At 50.8% G+C, this 20,824-nt stretch overlaps 1 protein-coding gene across 6 annotated transcripts in view; it reads right to left on the reverse strand.

Annotated features, from left to right (window-relative positions):
• Positions 1-20,824, reverse strand: part of ARHGAP39 (Rho GTPase activating protein 39) — a 108,477-nt gene that overhangs the window by 6,728 nt on the left and 80,925 nt on the right. For 3 of the 6 annotated variants that reach the window (XM_023248276.2, XM_023248274.2, XM_045049862.1), the window contains 4 exons: positions 19,822-19,905; positions 12,634-13,957; positions 10,565-11,126; positions 1,122-1,214 (listed from right to left, as the gene is read on the reverse strand). In XM_023248276.2, coding sequence (XP_023104044.1) covers positions 1,122-1,214; positions 10,565-11,126; positions 12,634-13,957; positions 19,822-19,905 — 2,063 coding nt within the window. Of the gene's footprint in view, positions 1-253; positions 431-810; positions 902-1,121; positions 1,215-10,564; positions 11,127-12,633; positions 13,958-19,821; positions 19,906-20,824 lie in introns of all 6 variants that reach the window. The other 3 variants (XM_045049863.1, XR_006592452.1, XM_023248275.2) reach the window with 2 other exon arrangements.

The following is a 20,824-nucleotide window of genomic DNA, read 5'->3' on the forward strand; positions in this document are numbered from 1 at the left end:
AGCTGAGTCTATGCTGCTATGCCAGGGATCCAGGCCTGCCCTGGGGCCTTAGTGCCCCCTGAGCCCTGGCTTCAAGCCTCAGAAGCCACTGGATCTGGCCAGAACCTGCCACTGCCACCTCTTGGCATGGACACTGCTGGGTCCCAGGGCTTCTAGCTCCCTCCTCACTACCCAACACCATCTTGGGCTGTAGTGTCCTGCTTAGCCCAAGCCCAGGCCCACAGGAGCCCGTTCGCTGTGCCCCCAGGCCCACCTGCCTGTGGCAACACGACTCGTGAACAGGCTCCGGTAGGAGCTCAGAGCCCCTCCACTCCGCTCCAGATGGGTGTGGCCCAAGGGCAGTTGAAAATTGTGGCCTGCAGCTTCCCCTTTGTGTCCAAGGGCAGCATGCATCCAGAGAGCTTCCCAGAGGAAGGGGTGTTGAGGTTGACTGGTATTAGAGAAACAGAAATGGGGCAAGTCTGGGGAATGAGGTATGTGTACCAAGGCCGAGGGAAGTGCCAGGGGTGGGGCAGGGGCTGGTCCCAGAGCCCCGGTGCCAGGAAGGGAAGCTGACAGGACAACAGTGAGACCACCAGCTCTCCCAGCAGGGAGGGTACAGTTTTGGGTTAACAGGGCCTCCGTGGAGCTTGGACAGCAGCGGGATGGGGGTGTGGATCTCGAGCCAGGCCCAGGAGAAGGGCAAGGCTGGTGGGGGAGGTTGGAAAACCCATGGGCTCCCACCAGGGAAGCAAGGCTAGGGTGGCCTGGGTTGGAGGTCAGGACTGGGCAGGCACTGGCCCTCAGGGCACTTCCTCAGCAAACACTCACCTAGGGGGGCTTCCGCAGGCCTTGCCCAGTTCGTCCTCACGCCCCTCCCCACTGAGAGCCCAGCGTGAAGTTGGAAATTGTTCTGAAGCACCTCGGAGAAAGGCGCAGGGCAGGTGTGGCCTCTCCCAGGACCCTCTTCAGTGACCTGGGGCCTCCGGCTGGCTCAGGAGGCCGCAGGCCTGATGGTTAGTGCCACCCCACCAACACCCCTTCCAGCCCAGAAGCGGTTAGAGAAAGGAGGCCAGGCGGCCTAGGCCGGAGAGCAGAACTGTGCAGACACAGCGCACAGGGGCTGTGGGGAGAGGCCCTACCATCCGGCTCCTCAACATAAGGCTTGGGTTTCTTTCTCAACTTGGACTTCTTCTTAGTGTTCCTTTCCAGGAGCGCTTTCATATGCTGCGTCACTGAGGAGCAAACAGAGCCATGAGGACCACAGAACACAAAGCCAGGAATGCATGCCCACGCGGGTCGAGATGTGGCTGGCGAGGAGGCCCCTGGGCCTGCTTGAGGCTGACCCCCATCAGCTGGGAAGGTATTGCACCCTTGATGGATTCCTCAAAGGGAAATAGGCCATGGCCGATGCCCAGCTGGGGCTGAGGAGCACCCAGCCCAGCAGTGATGTGGTGTGTGTGGTTGTGTATGGGAACGTGTCTGGACCATGTGACCGGGGTAGGTACTGGGGCCCTGCTGAGCACTGTCAACCAGAAAGCTGGCTCTGTTCATGCTAGAGGTGGGCAGGAAGATGCAGGGAAGGTGACCCTGGTCAAGAGAAGAGAGGCAGCCAGTGCCTGACCCTCTAGCTGGCTGGAGGAGCCCCCAGCCCAGCCATCTGGCTCCTAAATGGCTGCACTCAGGGGTCCCAGGCTCCTGAGCTGGTGTTGGAGAAGGTGCCGAGCAGCACAACAGGCTTCTGGGGTCGATCTGGGCATGCCTCCCACTCTGTGCAGAAAAACCTTACCACTGTTGATAGGGAGCCCTTCGCACCCCCTCCATCCTGAGCTCTCTGGAAGGGAGTCTCTATGCACAGCCCACACTAAGGTTGGGAGTTTCGCTCTTCTCTGACAGTGGACCATTTACACAAATTATTTGTTATTCTTCTGCACAGGAGATTGCTATCTTACCTATCATTTATTTTTATCACTAAGGACTTGTGGGCGTATCATTTCACACTCTGAGTTATAATCCAATACGACTTCATTTTCCCTCAACTGCTCCAGCTTTGGCCACTGGGAGCCCTTTCCGTTGGCTCCTGTGTCCTGACACACCCTGCCAACTCCCCGTGGCCCCACCAGCACTTTCTGACTTTGGGCACTGCATCGTGTACACTCCCTGCACCGGCCCTAGATTCAGCTGTTTTTCCAAGGAGCCCTGGTTCCTTGCAGTGGAAAATGGTATTAGGAACCAAGATCTGGGTGTGAGGTGCGCTCATTGCTTTTGGGGTGCTGACAGAGCTAGTAAAGATACATTTGTACACTAGCCCCTGTATATGCACATCCCTCCAATATCCCCACACCAATACTTCCAACTGTGATCCGCCACCACAGGACCCTCTAGACTCCTCTAACTCATTTGTAACTGCTGTATCTTTTTACTCTCTGAACAGTGTCTTTTGAAGAGGAGACTTAATTTTGTTAAAGTCCAATATATCAATGTTTTTCTCTTGTAGATAGTGCTTTAAGTATCACACATAAAAACCTTTCCCTAAGTCAAGAAAAACTTTCTCCTGTGTTTTGTACTAGTTTTACAGTTTTAGGGTTTTTTGTTTGCTTTTTAAATTTAGGTTTAGGACTTTCCTTTTTTGTTTGTTTGTTTTGTTTTTTAAAGTTTATTTGAGAGAGACAGACACAGCATGAGCAGGGTGTGGGAGGAGAGGCGGGTGAGAGAGAATCCCAAGCAGGCTCTGCACTATCAGCCCTTGAACTCATGAACTTACGAACAATGAGATCATGACCTGAACCGAAACCAAGAGTCGGACACTTAACCAACTGAGCCATCCAGACACAGCTACAGTTTTAGGTTTTATATTCTGGTTTATGATCTGAGGTAGCTTTTGCATACAACGTAAAGTATGGGTTGAAGCTCATCTTTTTATGCATTTGGACATCCACCTGTCCCAGCACCATTTGAGGAAAGCACTATCCTTTTCTTCACTGACGTGCCTTTGTATCTCTGTGTAAAACTGGTCGATCATATATGTCCGGGTCTAGTTGTGGACTCTATTCTGTCCCACAGATCTACTATCTACCTTTCCAGCGACAGCTTATTCTCCTGGCTACTATAGCTTTGTAACAAGACTTGAAGTAGGGTAGGGTGAGTCCTCCAAGTTTGCTCTTTTGTTTCAAAGGTTATTTTGGCTATTCCAGGTCCTCTGTATTTTCTTTGGATTTTAGAACCAGTCTGTTAATTTCTAAATTAGGATTGAATCTATATATCAATTTGGGTGGAAGTAACATCTTGACACTATTGAATCTTCTGATTCATAAACATGGTATTTCTCTCCATTAACTTAGGCCTTCCTGACTTTCAGCAATGTTTGGGAGTTTTCATTGTAGAAGTTTTAGAAATCTTTTGTCAGATTCATCCCTAAGTTTATCATATTTTTAAATGCTACTTTGGGTTTTTTTCTTTTTTTAAGATTTTATTATTTCTTTTATTTAAAAAATTTTAATGTTTATTTATTTTTTGGGAGACAGAGACAGAGTGTGAGCTGGGGAGGGGCAGACAGAGAGAGACACACACAGAATCCAAAGCAGGCTCCAGGCTCTGAGCAGTCAGCACAGAGCCCAGTGCAGGGCCCAAACCCACAAACCGCAAGATCAAGACACGGGCAGAAGTCAGACGCCTAACCGACTGAGCCACCCACGCGCCCCAAGATTTTATTCTTAAGCGATCTCTATACCCAACGTGGGGTTCAAACCCATGACCCCAAGATCAAGTGATCTCTATACCCAACGTGGGGTTCAAACCCATGACCCCAAGATCAAGAGTCGCATATAACACTGAGCCAGCCATGTGCCCCCAGATGGTATTTTAAAAATGTTTATTTCCAGTAGTGTGTTGCTATTATGTAGAATCATGATTAACTTTTATATTGGTCTTATATCCTACAACCTTGCTAAACTCACTTATTGTAGTATTTTTATGGATCTAATAGAAAACTGTGTTTTATGTGATTAAAGAAAACTGCACACTTCCTTTCCAATTTGGATGCCTTTTCTTTTCCACGACTTTGCACTGTCTAGGCCTCCAGCATGATGTATAGTAGATGCAGTGGGGTTGGGGGTTCTTGCCTTGTTCTTGATCTTGCGGGGAAAGCATTCAGTCTTTTATCATTATGTCTGGCGCTGGCTAGAGGTGTTTCTTAATTGTGGTAAAATATAACCATAAAAATGTAGCCAAAGAGCCATTTTAAGTGTACAATTTAGTGGTATTAGATCCATTCGCGATTTCACGCAGCCATCACATTTATTCCTAAAATCCTTACATCACCACAAACAGAAACCTTATACCTATTAAGCAAAAACTCCTCATTTACCCTTCCCCCGCTCCTCGTAACCTCTAATCTACTTTCTGTCTCTATGAATTCGCTTATTTTAGATATTTCACAAAGGTTGGATTATACAGTATTTGCCCTTTTGTATCTGGCTTCTTTCACTTAGAATAACTTTTCAAGGTTCTTCTGTGTTGTAGCATGTAACAGAGCTTCATTCCTTTTTATGGCTGAAAAATATTCCATTGTATCAACAGACCACATTTTGCGTATCCATTCACGTGCTGGACACCTGGGTTGGTTCCACTTTTTGGCTACTGTGAATAATGTTGCTATGAATATTGCTGTACAAGTATCTGTTTGACTTCTTACTTTCCATTCTTTTGGGCACTGAAGGGTTTTAAAAAATATTTGCCTTTTATCTGGTTGAAGAGGTTCCCTTCTGTTCCTAGTTTGTTTAGAGTTTATATCAGGAATGCAAATGTTGGATTTTGCCAAATGTTTTTTCTGCACTTATTGGGATGATCACATGGGCTTTCTTTTTCACTGTTGCTATGGCAAATTACATGGAATTTTAATGTTAAACCAACCTTTCATTCTTCAGATAAACCCTGCTTATTCAAGATGCATTATCTTTTTTATATATTGTTGGAGTCAATTTGCTAATATCATTAACAATTTCTGTGTTTAGGAGAACTGTCTGTGCTTTTCTTTTTTTGTAATGTCCTTTTATAAATCTGGTATGGAATGAACTGAGAGATATTCCCTCCACTTCAGTTTTCTCAATAGGTTTGTAAAGAATTGCTACACAAACAATGGAATGTTTGGTAGAATTTACCAGGGAAGCCATTTGGGCCTTTAATTTTCTTTGTGGGAAGGTTTTAAGTAACAATTCAATTTCCTTAATAGATACAGGATTTTTTTTTTTTTTTTTGGTTGTCTGTTGCTTATTGAGTGATCTTTGGTAGTTTGTGTCTTTCAAGGCATCTCTCCATTTCCTCTTTTTTAAAATTTTTAATGTTTAGTTTTGAGAGAGACAGAGAGAGAGACAGACAGAGCAAGGGAGGGGCAGAGAGAGGGAAACACAGAATCTGAAGCAGGCTCCAGGCTCCGAGCTGTCACCACAGAGCCTGACGTGGGACTTGAACCCATGAAATGTGAGATCACGACCTGAGCCAAAGTCCAATGCTCAAACAACTGAGCCACCCAGGCGCCCCTGCCCATTTCCTCTTAATTGTCAAATTTACTGCATAAAGTTGTTTGTAACATTTCCTTTTCCTTTTACCTGTTAAATCTGTCGTGATATCATCTCTCATTCTTGAGACTGATAATTTATATCTTCTTTTCATTGTGATTACTCTAGCTAGAGATTTATCAATTTCATTAATCTTCTCAAAGAATTAGCTTTTTGTTTCATTGACTTTCTGCATTGTTTTTCTGTTTTCACTTTTATTGATTTCTACTCTGATCTTCATTATTTTCTTTCTTCTGCTTGCTCTTGGTAGCATTTATTTTTTAAGTTTCTTAAAGCAGAAATTGAGGGGTGCCTGGGTGGCTCAGTCAGTTAAGTGTCCAACCTCAGCTCAGGTCATGATCTCGCCGTCTGTGAGTTTGAGCTCTGCATGGGGCTTTGTGCTGATAGCTCAGAGCCTGGAACCACCTGCTTTGGATTTTGTGCCTCTCTCTCTGCTTCTCTGCTGCTCACGCACTGTCTCTGTCTCTCTGTCTCTGTCTCTCTCTCAAAAGTAATTAAACATTAAAAAAAAATTAAAGTAGAAACTGAGGTCACTAATTTGAGATATCATTTTAGAATAATCTCCCTCTAAGAACTGCTGTGGCTGCATCCCACAATTAATGTATGTTTTGTTTTCATTTTCTTTCAGTTTAAAATATGTCCTAATTTCCCCTTAGGTTTTTAAATTTTGTTAATGTTTATTTATTTTTGAGAGAGAGACAGACAGACTGTGAGTGGGGGGCGGGGGCGCAGAAAGAGAGGAAGACACAGAATCTGAACCAGGCTCCAGGCTCTGAGCTGTCAGCACAGATCCTGACGCAGGGCTGGAACTCCCAAACTGTGAGATTATGACCTGGGCTGAAGTTGGGCCCTCAACCGAGCCACTCAGGTGCTCCCCAATACCCCCCTCCATTGAGGTTTTTATTTGATCATTGGGCTATTTAGTAATATGTTCTTTAGTTTGCAGATATTTAGGGATTTTCCAGATATCTTAGTGTTAGTGACTGCTAATTTAATTGTGTTGTGACTAGAGAACACACTTCTATGATTAACCTTCTTTAGCATTTCTTGAGACTTGTTTTATGGCTCAGAATATGGCCTATCTTGAAAATGTGGCTGGGGGGCGCCTGGGTGGCTCGGCCGGTTAAGTGTCTGACTTCGGCTCAGGTCATGATCTCACGGTCTGTGAGTTCGAGCCCCTCGTCAGGCTCTGTGCTGACTGCTCAGAGCCTGGAGCCTGTTTCGGATTCTGTGTCTCCCTCTCTCTCTGCCCCTCCCCTGTTCACGCTCTGTCTCTCTCTGTCTCAAAAATAAACGTTAAAAAAAAATTAAAAAAAAAAAAAAAAAAAAAGAAAATGTGGCTGGGATTTGAGTCCAAATGCTCTGGGTCCAAAATTTATACTCCTACCTATTCTAATGGTAGCTGCTTTTCTTTCTTTAAAATTTTTTTTTTTTTTTTTTTTGACAGAGAGAGAGAGCACGCAACATGAGCTGGGGAGAAGCAGGGAGAGAGGGGGACAGACGATCCAAAGGCCTGACAGCAGAGGCCTGGACACTGTGGGGCTCGGAACTCATGAACTGTGTGATCACGACCCAAGAGGAAGTCGGACACTTAATCAACTGAGCCACCCAGGCACACCTATGGTAGCTGCTCCGTTTCTTAAACAGACTTTCAACTAGTCCTTCTGTTTCCAGCTTCAAGGTCACACCCTTTCCTAACCGTTGCTAGAGGAAGCTGGCTCCACCCACTGTGCAGCTCTTAAGGGTCTGCTACCTACTTCAGCTTCTAAGCCTTGTCACTGTCTGCTTGGGATCCACATTTCTTGGTCTGCCACACCAGCTTCCTGCCACTTGTTCATGTACTTTTCAGCTTCCAAAACATAGTGTTCATGCTCTTTGTCCTTGTGGGCTTTATTATTTTTATTGCAGTGAAATATACAGAAGATAAAATTTACCATTATAGCCATTTTTAATTGTACAGTTCAGTGGCACTAAGCACAGTATTACTTTTGTGCAACCATCACCAACCATCTCCAGAACTTTTTCATCTGTCCAAATGGAAACTCTGTAGGCATGAAACAAGTCTCTACCTGTCCCTCCCCCAGCCTCTGGCATCTGCCATTCTTTCTGTTTTTATGAATCTAAATATTTTGGGCCCTCTTGAGTTGACTCATACAGTATCTTTTTTGAATGGGCTCATTTCACTGAGCATATTGTTCTCAAGTTTCATCCATGTTGTACATGTGTCAGAATTCCCTTCCCTTTTTTTAAGGCTGAATAATATTCCATTTTATGTATGGACCACGTCTTATTTATCTATTCATCCACTGATGAACACTTGAGCTATTTCCACCTCTTGGCTATTGTGAATAGACTGCCATGAACCTGAGTGTACAACTATCTGTTCATGTCTCTGCTTTCAATTCTTTGTGGTATATACCCAGAAGTGGAACTGAGGGATCCTATCGTAATTCCATTTTTAATTTTTTGTGGAACTGCCACACTGTTTTCCACAGTGGCTGCAACATTTTACATTCCCTTGTAAATTTTTTTTTCTCATTTTAAAAATTCCTTCCCTGTTCATTAGTTCAAGGTGGAGTCTGAGTAACTGTATGTGTCAAAACTGACACCTTTACCTGGAAGCCCTAAGTCTTAGTGCATTAACAGTAAAGGAAACTCCTTAGGGTCTGCACCCCTCCACGGTGCTGCTATGTGGAGCACGTGGGAGGGCTGTAATCGGTGATGTCTGCTGAGACCCTGCGAGGGAGGTCCTGAGGAGACAAGTGTCGTGAAAGCATTCTGCTGGTGGCTGGCACAAAGGTACGACCATGTATGAGACAGGGCTAAGCTGGGGGGTCAGCAGACAGGTGAACTGGGGTTCACTGCACTGGCGCCTTGGTCTCGCACAGTGGTGACCACACAGATGTCACACGTGTGCTGGCACCCAGGTGAGCAACACAGCTCAGGGTGCAGCACCACTTGGGAGCCAGGCTTACTTCTGCCCTTGCCAGTGACCCCAAGACAAGGTGCAGTTTCCTTTCTCAAAGCACAGGCCATACCTTCTTGGCTGACGGGGCCTGCCTTCCTGACCAGCAGCCAGCAGCACCTAGGTCCTCGATGCGCCAGTGGGAGGAAGCACAAGACCTCCCCTCTGGTTCAGCACTGAGCAGAGCGTGTAGCAGACGCTAACCCAGGAATGGTCCTGGGGCTGGTTTCTGGCTGGAGGGCAGCCCTGTGTCACATGTGAGATCAGATCCCACAACCCAGAAGGTCCTTCCTGTTGGTGGGACCACACAGACTCCACCTCCTTCTCTGGGCTGAGACCACCTGGGCCTCCCTCAGTGTGGGTGGATGTTCAAAGTCATGGATGTCCAGGCTGACCACCAATTTCCCCATAAACACCAGCCCTGTCCCCATGGTGCAGACACTAGGACGAAGGCCCACAAACCTCTGTGCCATGATGAGTGTCCTGCTGGGCCCAGCATGGGGCCCAGAGCTCAAGTTCCTCATAGGAGCCCCAGCTAGCTGGCTGGAATGGCCCCAGGAGCCTCTGGCCTCTGTCTGTTCACTGCTCACTCACCTTTTCACTTAGCAAGTCCTCCCTGGGGCTCCGAGGGCTACATGTTGAGCAGTGGACACACACTTTAAGGCCTTTGTGGAATACGCTGAAGTGAACCACAAAGCTAACGGGGGCCCATCTTGTCCTAGAAAGGCCAGACAAGACCGAGGCAGACCCAGGCCGCCCTGGGCCACCCGCCAGGTCGCATGTTCTGCATGTTGTGGGAGCCACCTGGGGAGAACCATCTGCTGTGTTCAGTGACCCTGCTTCAAAAACTGCATGCCTCATGAGAATCTCATGGCTTCTAAGATCTGCCACCAAATGGCCAATGTGCTGAATGGTGCCTGTGCTCGATCCGCCTTCCCTAAGACCCACCACTGCCCTGGTAGCCACAGCCCCCATCATTGTGTGCATACATCCTGGCCTCACACGCCTGGGCTGGGGCAAGGCCCTGGCCAGATCAAGGTAGACAGTCGCTCCCAAAGAACAGCAGCCCATGGCATCTGACCTAGAAAGTGCACGTCTGTGCACGTATCTGCACACGTATGTGTCAGGTGCTGGTTCCATGCCATGCCTTGTGGACACTCATGACTGTCTGGGTGGCAGACAGCCTGCTGCAGGTGCAGGTGTTATCTCTGGCCCTGTCCCCTCTCTCTCTGCCTGGCCTAGGACTTGTGCCAGCTTTACAGGCACCGTCTGGCTGGCAAGACCATGGCCCTGAGTCCTCCCCCAAGGAGGCCAGGCCTGGGACCAGACAAACCTGATGCATGGCTTTTGGGATCCCTTGGCAGAATGTGGCCCCACGCTTGGCCCCAGGCAGCCACCAGCACCTGGCTACTCATGCTGGTCGAACCTCTGATTCTTTGAGGTGGCTCAAGGCCAAGTCAGTTCACAGTACCTTGGTGGCCTGGGGCTAAGCCGATGCAGGCCTGAGTCACCATGCTCCTCCCTATTCTCAGGAGCCAGAGCCCTGCTCTGGGACCCTCTAGTCTCTTCCCCACTCACAACAGACAGCCTGAGTCCCCTGGGATGGCTACCCCTCCAGGCCACAACATGGCTGAAAGCAAACGCAGTTAAGCACACAGGGCTGCCTGATGGCTCTCCCATCAGGCAGAGTGACCAGCTATGAAGGCCTCAGCACAGTGGATGCCCGCTGGCTGAGACATGGATGCCAGTGCTCATCCAACCTCCTTCTTTCTGACCTGTTGGCCTGTGGCTGGGAACCCTGTTCTAGGATTGCCTGTGGTTCTTCTCAGGGCTTCGGTGCCAAGGAGGGGCTCCCCAAGGACCCCACATCCTAGTGGAATCCTAGGACATGGCCCCCAGAGGACACGTGTGTCTGCTTGGAGGTGCTGTACCTGCCTCCACGTACCTGCTGCCAGCGCCTACCAGGACGTTCTTGCCACGGCCCTTACCTGAGCTGGTGGCAGAGCCTGGGGGGGGGCAAGGGGTCTCGCGCACTGAGTCTTACCTTTGGTGTCATTGACGGGGTCCATGTGCCGGTAGATGTAGCCCTCCAGGTAGGAGTGGAACTTGGGTGTGGGTGGGAAAAAGGCCAAGCAGATGGCCATGAGCTCCCAGCCGCGAGCCAGGCTCTCGAGGCGGAAGTTCTCCGTGGTCTGCCGGCACAGCTGGATATAGAGCTCATCCCGCAGGCCCTGCACGCTCCAGCCCTTGGTGGCTATCTCCAGGGCCACATGTAGCGGGTCTGCCTTGGCGCGCCGGTCGCCCATGTACATCTGGATCAGTTTGAAGATCTCACAGGCCTCCTTCTTCACGTGGCGGTCACTGGTCACAATCATGGGCTTCTTGATGGACTCACTGCTCCAGGCCAGCATGTTGGCGATGGACACCTTCCGTCGGAAGAGGCCCTGGGTATGTGTGTTGAAGTGCTTGGAGGCCCAGTTCTCGATGTCAGTTTCTGAGGATGGCTTGCGCAGAGTGAAGGTGGGGAACACACAGCTAGCACTGGGCATCACGCTGCGGGCCTGGCGGCTACTCTCAAACTGGGCACAGGAACCGAGGTCCTCGGACTAGGAAGGACAGAGGGGCTATGAGGCGGGTGTGCGCCCTACATGACCCAGCCAGGAGAGAGGTGTGTCCCCCACCCCCCCACCACTCTCCATGAGGCTGCTGGAGAGGCTCGTGACTCATTTTGTTCTACCCACCTCATAAACACACAGCTGGCGAGGGGACCCAGAGAGGCCCTTCGTCCAATCTTTACCCTAGGGGCTCAGCCTCTGGGAAGTGTTCCCTACTCTTGCGACTAAGGGTTGTTGGTTGGGGGGGTGGTGTCCAGTGCAGGTCTGAGGGCAGGAGGAAGCCATGGGTGTGTTTCATTGGCTTTCTGGGCTGTGGCCTCAGGTGGGAAGAAGCTGGGGAATGCTGCCCTCATTGGTGGCGGAAGGATGCTGCCTCCTGCTGGCCTTGCCACTGCTGTTTGCCTTGGCTTCTGCTAGTTCTATGGGCTCTGAGGTTGGGAAGCAGATGAAAAGGGCAACCCCACCAGGATGCGGAAAAGCCCATATGCAAAGTTCCACAGAACACGTCAATGTCACTTTTGGTCCCCTACACTGCCTGCCCCTTCCCATCAGAGCCTAACCCTTCCAACGAAGATCCTCGCATGGGATCATGGGCAGAGTGAGGTTGTACAGTGGCAAGGTCGGCCTACAAGGGGGCCTGCACTGCAGGCCTGGTCTCCCACGAAGCTGGGGAGGGAGGGTTTGCCCCAGGCCCCCTCGCTGCCTTCTTAATGGCTTCAGCACAAGTGTACGAGGTGTCACTGGGGTAACACCCCTTTCTTTTCTCAGCTCAGACAGAAATGATGCTCTGAGCTCTCCAGCCTGGAGGGGCACAAAGGCAGCCCCGCCCAGGGACACTGGCGTCCCAAGGTTACAGGGCCCTTGGGCATGTCTTCCCTGGCAGGACTGGGGGTGGAAGTGGGGAGCCCAATACCGGGAGGCCCTCTGGCCATTGCCAGCTCTGGGCAGATGCCAGGCCTTGGCTTCATACGGCAGACTGGTCGGAAATGTCAGGGGTCAGGAGGTGAAAACTAAGATACTGGCCCACACAAAATTCTGGGACATCAAGCTCCAGCACATGATCTAGACAGAAGATACACGTGGGCTCAGAGGGCCTGACTGACGCTGGCACCTGGTGCCGAGCAGGGAAGGACAAGCCAGACCAGGCCTCTGGACCAGGTATCTGGCCTCTCCTCTTCACTGGGAAGAGCTCTGAGCAAGGGTGCCCGACACTCCGCCTGCACAGTTCCTCACCTGAGAGCCCATTCACAGGTGGGAGGACAGAAGCTCAGGGGCTCAGTGGTTGGGCGGCTGCCCACCCGTTTCCCCTGCCTTCCCTGCATCCGTGACCTGGAGGGAGTCAGGGCACAGCCTCTGACCCCCAGATACCTTGACAGCATCCTGCCAGGCCTTAGCAGGAACCGCGGTGAGGGAGCCCCACTGCCTGTCCTCATGCCTGTCGGGAACGGAGTGCCACCTGCCCCGCCTCTGCCCAGGGACCCCGGCCACACCTCCCTACCTGTGAGGGGTGAAGGTAGGGCTCTGGCGACGCCAGGTTGGTCTGCACAGAGATGCTCTTCTCCAGTAGGATCTGGGGGAAAGCGAGCCTCTCTAAGGCGCCCCTCTGCCAGTGCTTGCTCTCCTGCTGGGCCAGAGCCTCATCCTCACTGAAGGCGCGCACCACAGGCCCAGGCATGGGCAGAGGCACTGCCCCATCGCTCTCATAGCCTGAGCCGTCCTGCTGGGAGTCCCAGCTGCCTCTCTGCTTCGTGTGAAAGCGGGCCTGCTGTGCCTCCCAGGCCAGCCGGGCCTGCGCCAGAAAGGGCTCAGCCTCGCCAGTCTTGCCCTCTGCACGTTTCACTGGGGCCAGGCCGGGCCCACACAGGGGCCGCTCTTCAGCTGGGGGCTGCTCAGCGAGGAGGTCACGGTCCCCGGGGACTTCGGTGGACGAGGCGCTGGGGACATGGCACAGAGAGGGGTTCCTGCTCTTCCTCTTGCGGGTGCCCGGGGAGTAGCCTGTTGAGGACATGGTGTCCTGCTGGCTGGACCAGGACATAGCATCGTCTTGATGCCGCAGCTCAGGCCCCTCCATACTGCTGTAGTCCCCAGAGGAGACCCCCAGGCGCTGATCCCGCAGCAGGCAGGGGCTGGGCTGCAGGGGCAGTGAGCCACCCCCGGGATTGGGTGCATACTTGTTCCTTGGGCCTGCACGCAGCTTGGGGCTTGAGCTGGCCTGCTCCACGTACACCAGCTGCCGCACGTATTCCTTGCCTGCAGGGCTATACTCCAGGCTCAGGAAACGCTCAGGGCACTTCTGCCTGGTCAGCACCAGCTGCTGGTAGGGTGAGGCGGAGCCCTGCTTGGGTGACTGTGGGAAGGGTGCTGGTTTGCGGCCTGGAGACCGCTGGGGTGAGCCAGCTTGATAGCCCCCGCCAGCCTCGTACTGGACGTCCATGGGCGGCTCATCATAGATAGGAGCCTGGTACTCCACGGGAGGCTCCTCGTAGAGGGGGGGCTCATAGGCGTAGCGTGGGGAGGAGGGCTGCGAGTCGCTGGTAGGCTTGCGTGGCTGGGCCAGCAGCGGGGAGCAGCTCCCCAGCTCGGCCCTCTTCAGGAAGGGTGATGGCCTCCGCTCAGGGAAGAAGACGGGGCCATCAGATTCTGAGGCAAACGTCTGCAAGCTGGGTGAGTGCTGCCCACCAGAGGGTCTGCGGGAGCGGCCGCCAGACTGGCTGTCTAGGGCATAGCCATTGCCCTGGGAGGAGAGGAAGCTGGGCTCCCGGTCCGCAACTTTGATGAGCATACGCTCCTTGGTGCCTGAGTTCCACCGAAGTGAGGAGGTCCTGGGGGGGGGGAGGGGGACAGGCACAGGTTACCTGGGGGAGGTTCTGGGTGGGTGGGGCACAGGCACAGGTTTTCTGGGGGGAGGTTCTGGGGGGGGGACAGGTTTCCGGGGGAAGGTTCTGGGTGGGTGGGGGTACAGGTACAGGTTTCCTGGGGGAGGTTCTGGGTGGGTGGGAAGACAGGCACAGGTTTCCTGCGGGGAGGTTCTGGGGGGGGGGGACAGGCACAGGTTTCCTGGGGGAGGTTCTGGGGGGGGGACAAGTTACCTGGGGGAGGTTCTGGGTGGGTGGGTGGGAGGACAGGCACAGGTTTCCTGGGGGAGGTTCTGGGGGGGGGAGGTCAGGCACAGGTTTCCTGGGGGAGGTCCTAGGTAGGGGGACAGGCACAGGTTTCCTTGGGGGAGGTTCTGGGGGGGACAGGTTTCCGGGGGGAGGTTCTGGGTGGGTGGGGGTACAGGCACAGGTTTCCTGGGGGAGGTCCTGGGGGGGGTGTCAGGCACAGGTTACCTGGGGGAGGTTCTGGGTAGGGAACAGGCACAGGTTACCTGTTGGGGAGAGGTGGAAGTTTGGCCCAGCTATCAGCCTGAACCATTACCTGCCAGTCTCAGCCTCATAGGTATCTGGGGTCATGGCCCAAGAGGTCTGGTCATTTCTCAGCGTCCTCCTCACCTCCTAAATGGGAGCTTCAGGCTTCAGGGGCCTGATACTTGCCGGGGGGGCTTCTCTGTAAATGACCTGTGCACGCTTCATTGCTGGGGCCCTGACTCCTGGGCAGTGCAGCCTAGAGTGGCTGTGCTCCTGTCCTGGGAGGTCCCTGCACATAGCTCCTAATACAGCCCTGCAGCCTTCCCCTCCAGGGGGCTCTCCTGCCCAGACAGCTTCCCCCAGGCCCGCCTCCAACTCTGGTACCCATCATGACATTCACTACAAGGGCTTCTGTGTGTGCATCTCTGCCCTGGTCCCACCCCAGCACTGGGCACAGAACTATTTCTACAACAGATAGCCAGGGTGGTCCTTCCAGTGGCCTAACTCTGGATTCAATATGGTTATCTCTCTGTAGGCCTCACTCCTGGGTTCAGTACCTGCCTGTGCTCCTATGGGGTGGTGGGCCACCTATCACCGCCCCCCCCCCCGCCCCCAGCATCTCAGGTCCTGTTTTTCAACCACACTCCCCTCCTACAACTCTGCCCTCACCCATAACATTCTGCACCTAGGCACAGATGAGAAAACTTTCTATAGCACTTTTAGGTTCCCAGCAGCACGGAGGGGAAAGTACACACACTTCACATATACCCCCTGCCCCCACTCGTGTGCGATCTCCCCAGCTGTCAGCATCCCCGCCAGAGTGGTACCTGCGTCCCAGTCAGTGAACGGACACGGGTACCTGATCGTGATGCCTCGTCAGCAGCCGGCATCCACAGTTTACCTCAGGGCTCGCTCTAGGCCCGAACGTTCTGCGGGTTTGGACAGACGTGTAATCCGTGTGCCCGATACCGAGAGTGTCACACGGAGTAGCTTCACCGCCCTGAATCCTCTGTCCGTCCCGTCCCCCCGGCCCCTGGCCCCCACTCGTCTTTTACCGTCTCCACGGTTTTGCCTTTTCCAGAATGTCACAGACTTGGAATCGTACCGTGCGTAGCCTTTTCGGACTGGCTTCTTTTACCTCGTAATATGCATCTAGGGCCCCTCCAGGTCTTTTCACGGCTCGACAGCCCGTTCCTACTTAGTGCCGACCCACATCCCGTTGTCTGGATGGACCACAGGCTGTCCGTTCACCTGCTGACGGACACCTCGGCTGTTCCAGGGTTTGGGGGCTCTGAATGAAGCCGCTGTGAACACCCGTGTGCAGGTTGTCATGTGGACACAAGTTCTCATCTCCTTTAGGTAAACAGCAAGGAGCGTGACTCCAGGATCACGTGGCCAGAGCATGTTTAATTTTATAAGAACTCTCCAGACTGTCTTCCAAAGTGGCTGCCCCATTCCGTTTTCCCACCAGCCACGAGCGAACGTTCCTGTGGCTCCGCGTCCTCACCAGCATCGGGTGTTGTCGGTGGTCTGGATTTTGGCCGTTCTAGTAGGTGTGCAGGCGGATCTCGTTGTCTTAATTTGCATTTCCCAGATAACATGTGATGTGGAGCATCTTTTATATAATTGTTTGCCATCTATTTATCTTCTTTAATGAGGTGTTTGTTAAGGTCTCTGGCCCGTTTTGTTTTTTATTTATTTTTTAATGATTTATTTTTGAGAGGGAGAGAGAGAGAAAGTGTGAGCAGGGGAGGGGCAGAGAGAGGGAGAAAGAGAATCCCAAGCAGGCTCCACACTGTCAGTGCAGAGCCCGATGAGGGGCTCAATCTCACAACCCTGGGATTGTGACCTGAGATGAAATCACAAGTCAGACGCTTAACCGACTGAGCCACCCAGGCACCCCACTGGCCCATTTTAAATTCAGGTTGTTTCCTTACTGTTGAGTTTTAAGAGTTATTTGTATATTTTAAATAACAGTCCTTTATCACGTCTAGCTTTTGCAAATATTTTGTTCCAGGCTGTGACTTGTCTTCTCACTCTCTGACAACATCTTTCACAGAGAAGAAAATTTTAATGTTAATGAAGTTCCACTGTATCAATGATTTCTTTCATGGATGGTGCCTTTGATGTTGTATCTAAAAATCATCACCATACCAAAAATCGTCTAGGTTTTCTCCTGTGTCATCTTGTATGAGTAAGTTCTGAGTTTTACAGTTAGCTCTGAGATCCATTTTGAGCTAAGTTTCATGTAGTAAAATCTGTGTCTAGATTCATCTCCTTACATGTGGGGGTTCAGTTGTCCCAGCTCTGTTTGTTGCAAAGACCATCCTTGCTCCACCGAATTGCCTTTCCCTATTGTCAAAATCAGTTTACTATATTGTCGTGGGTTTATTTCTCTATTTCCTTACACTGACCTATTTGTCTATTCTTTGCCAATACCACATTGTCTTCATTAGGGTAGCTTCACAGTAAGTCTTGAAATCAAGAGTATTAGTCCTCCAACATTGTTCTCCTTGAATACTGTGTTAGGTATTCTGGATCTTTCACCTTTCCATTAAGTCTTAGAATCAGTTTGTTGATATCCACAAAATACCTTGCTGGGGTTTTTTGATTGAGGTTGCACTGAATCTATAGATCAAGTTGGAAAGAACTGACATTTTGACAATATTGAATCTTCCTGTCCATTAACATAGGATATCTCTCCATTTATTTAGTTCTTGATTTCTTTCATTAGAGTTTTGTAGTTTTCCTCATATAGATTTTGTATATATCTTGCTAGATTTACACCCATGCATTTCATTTTTGGGGGTGCTAATGCAAATGGTATTAATTTTAAATTCCACTTATTCATTGCTAGTATATAGGAAAGAAATTGACTTTTGTAAACTTACTTTGTATCATGCAAACTTGCCATAATCACTTATCAGTTCTAGGAGTTTTTTGGTCAATTCTTTAGGATTTTCTACATAGATAATTTTTAGACTGATATTCTAAGGACTACGTATGAAAAACTGTAGAGATAATTTGAGGCTCTGGGTTTATTTTTGTTTCTGACAGGCAGCTGGGGAAAGGGTAGATAACCTGAATCCCATGTCAGACTGAGCGGATGGGAAATCAGGTTTAGGTTTGAAGGCTGGTTTAGGTTTGGGGGTAGCTTTTCAGGGGTCCACATGGAATGTTAACTAGAGCTCCTTTTTGTGACTCTGACTTTGGAGTCATGGAACCACTCAAAGGTCGGCTCAGCTTCTCAACTGTCCTGGGGGAGTGGCAGTATCTTATGTGTGCTGGGTTGTACTGATCCCTCCTCAGCCCTCAAGTCCTCACACCTTAGTAGATCTTCAGGACAATTTCGTCTATTTTGTTCTCTGTGTTTAGGCTGGTCTCAGAGAAGTTAATCTACCGCTGCAAAAGTAGAAATCCCAAGTGTCTTAAACCAGTCATATAGTTTGCCATCTCTGCCTCCGTCCTCTGATTACTTCTGGATCTTTCTGCACAAGGCCACGACTTCCAATTACTGGAGGTGGGTGAGGCAGCCTACTCCAACACGCCAGTTACATGGCCCACTCAGCACAGCCAGGAACCGAACCCACCAGTTGACAATGATGCCCAGCAGCTCGGCTTCATTGTCCTGAGGAGAAGTCACACAGTAGCAGGACTCAGGATGCAGGCTCCCATTCCTGGGAACTCTGCTCCTGGTTGCTGGCTTTGGAATCCAGAGATCTGAGACTGGATGCCAGCCTGTTGCTCCCTGGTTGCGGGGCTTGGGAATATCACTTACCATCACTGACTTAGTGTCCTCCTTGGTTCTCATGAGAATTAAGTAACATAATGTGCATATGATAAAGTCCTCAGCTCAGTACTGACATACAGGAAACACTCAACAAGCATGAGGCATTATTTTTGTACTTTTTTTCATCACTCAGCAGGTATTGACACAACCCTGGTGCCAGGCCCCCCTCAGGGGCTATGAGGTAAAGAAAGATCCTTGCCTGACAGAGGGTGCTGAGGGCTGTGGCCCGAGGAGGCATGGCGTGGCCTGTCCGTTGTGGGCCATCAAGATCGTGCTGTAGGACGGGGCGCCTGGGTGGCTCAGCCGGTTAAGCATCTGACTTCGGCTCAGGTCATAATCTCATGGTCTGTGAGTTCGAGCCCCGTGTTGGGTTCTGGCCTGACAGCCTGGAGCCTGGAGCCTGCTTCAGATTCTGTCTCCCTCTCTTTCTGCCCCTCCCCTACTCATGCTCTCCCTCTCTCTCTCTTGATCTTTCTCTCTTAAAAATAAATAAAGATTAAAAAGAAGAAGAGGAGGAGGAGGCGGCAGCGGCGGCAGCAGCAGCCAGGAATTACTCTGCTACCACCTCCTTAGGAAGTGGGTATCACGTGTGCAAAATGCCTGCACTCCTAAAACTACAACTTGCTATTCTCATACCCAGCTCAGATGGCACCCAGGGCGGCAGGGCCAGCGCAGCAACAGGCCACCAAAGCCCAGGTTGTCACACGTACCCTGCAGAGTGTGGGGGGCTTTGATAGGCAGCCCACTAGAGCAGTGCTCAATGCACCCACACTGGTGCAGAACATACCCTCAGTCACACACCCACACTGATGGGCCCAGACAGGCTCAGATTCCATCCCCTATCAACAAACCCAGTTAGCACTTCCAACACTGATCTTTAAAACGTCGGAGCAAACCACCAAAGACCCCTCAGGGGTTCAAATTCCTCACTCAACACTGGTATCACTCCTGTTGGCCTGTGCTGAGGGCACCTAGGCCACCAAGAGGCACGGAACCCCACCTGGAGCTATGAGTTGGCTGAGGATGGCCCCTGCCCAGTCTGACAGATTCTGTGCCCTTGGGTCCTACGGGTCATCTCTGGAACCTTCCAATACTCTGCAAGGCCAACCCATGACCAAGAGAGACCAATCAATGTCCACTTCCTTCCTTGTGATTAACACCAATCTTCCTGACTTTGCCTGGGGAAGCACTGTGACACACAGCCTAGAGCTCCAGGAGAGAACATGCTGAGGATCGCCCAGGGACTCACTCCTCTGTTAAGAGCAATGGGCTCCACAGCTCTCCAAACTGGGCAGTGACAAGCTTCTTCCAGCTTTCCCAAAGCTGCCACATGAGCCCGGAGGCCACTCCAAAAGGCCTCTACCCATGCGCTGGTGGCCCCAACAGCTTTTCCTCATGTTCCTCTGGCTAGTACAGGGCCCCACGTGCTGCATACACCTAGCTCATTGCTTCTTGTTGAGCCAGATTCTTCTCCAGCTCATCTAAGAGCTGCCAGAAACACCACCCTTGAGTCAGAAGACAGGGCCAAGTGTGACACAGTGGGTTCTACCTGTAGTGAAGAAGTTGTCCATCCACATTATAATCCCGGTAAATTTCATAGTCCTTCTCAAGGAACACTCCTGGTGGCGAAGAGCTGAAACACAACAAGATGAAAAAAAGACACGAGCATGACTGTAATACGTTTAAAATATGGTACATTCAAAACGATAAACCTTTCACTCTTAAGAAGGTAAGAGTCCTTCTTTATGTTTCTCAGGAATAACCCCAGTGTCCAGCGCACAAAGCCATCCCCTTCACCATGTCAAATGGATATTTCCTCTACCCTAAGCCTGCCTCACTGCACATGGCCTGGACAGAATGGGCTGGAGACCCACCTGCCCTCCAGCAGGGACAACCCCGCTGTGGCCCCTTCCAGAAGCTGGAGGACAGACAAAGACTTCGACTGCTCCATCTTGGATGTTAGGAGCTTAGATGACTTGGAACTGGGGCTTCTACTCTAAGGCTATGGTGATGGGGTTAGTGAGACTTTGGCTAGATGACCTGAGAAAGAAGCAGGGTTAGAAATACTCTCATTGGGATGATAAGCTTCTTAAGAGTGGGGGTGTGGAGCACAACAGGCACTCATTATCTGGGAAAGAAATTAGTGGGTGATTATATTGGCAGATGTTCAAAGGCATGTGGGCAAATTAATGTCTAGTTATGATTTAAAATCTCTGTAACCCAGAAGTAAAAGAAAATTTACTTAACCTTATCAAGAATATCCATATTAAACTCAAGGCCTGCATAATATTTAGTAGCAAAAGGCTGAAAGCATACTCATTAAAGTCAGAATAAGAACATGTCCTCTTACCGCCAGTATGTCGTACTTTTGGAAATGCTAGTCAGTGCGGTAAAGACAAGAAAAAAAAAGAGATTTAAATATTTGAAAAAGAGAAAATTGTCATCAGTTGTGAACTTAGAAAAAGTAAAGGAATCATGGGAAAAACTACCAAAAGGATTAGGGAGATTGTAATGTTGTATCACTCACATGAAGTGAGAGACGAGTATCTGGG

Source organism: Felis catus, chromosome F2 (genome assembly GCF_018350175.1).
Source record: "Felis catus isolate Fca126 chromosome F2, F.catus_Fca126_mat1.0, whole genome shotgun sequence".
Classification (NCBI taxonomy): domain Eukaryota; kingdom Metazoa; phylum Chordata; class Mammalia; order Carnivora; family Felidae; genus Felis; species Felis catus.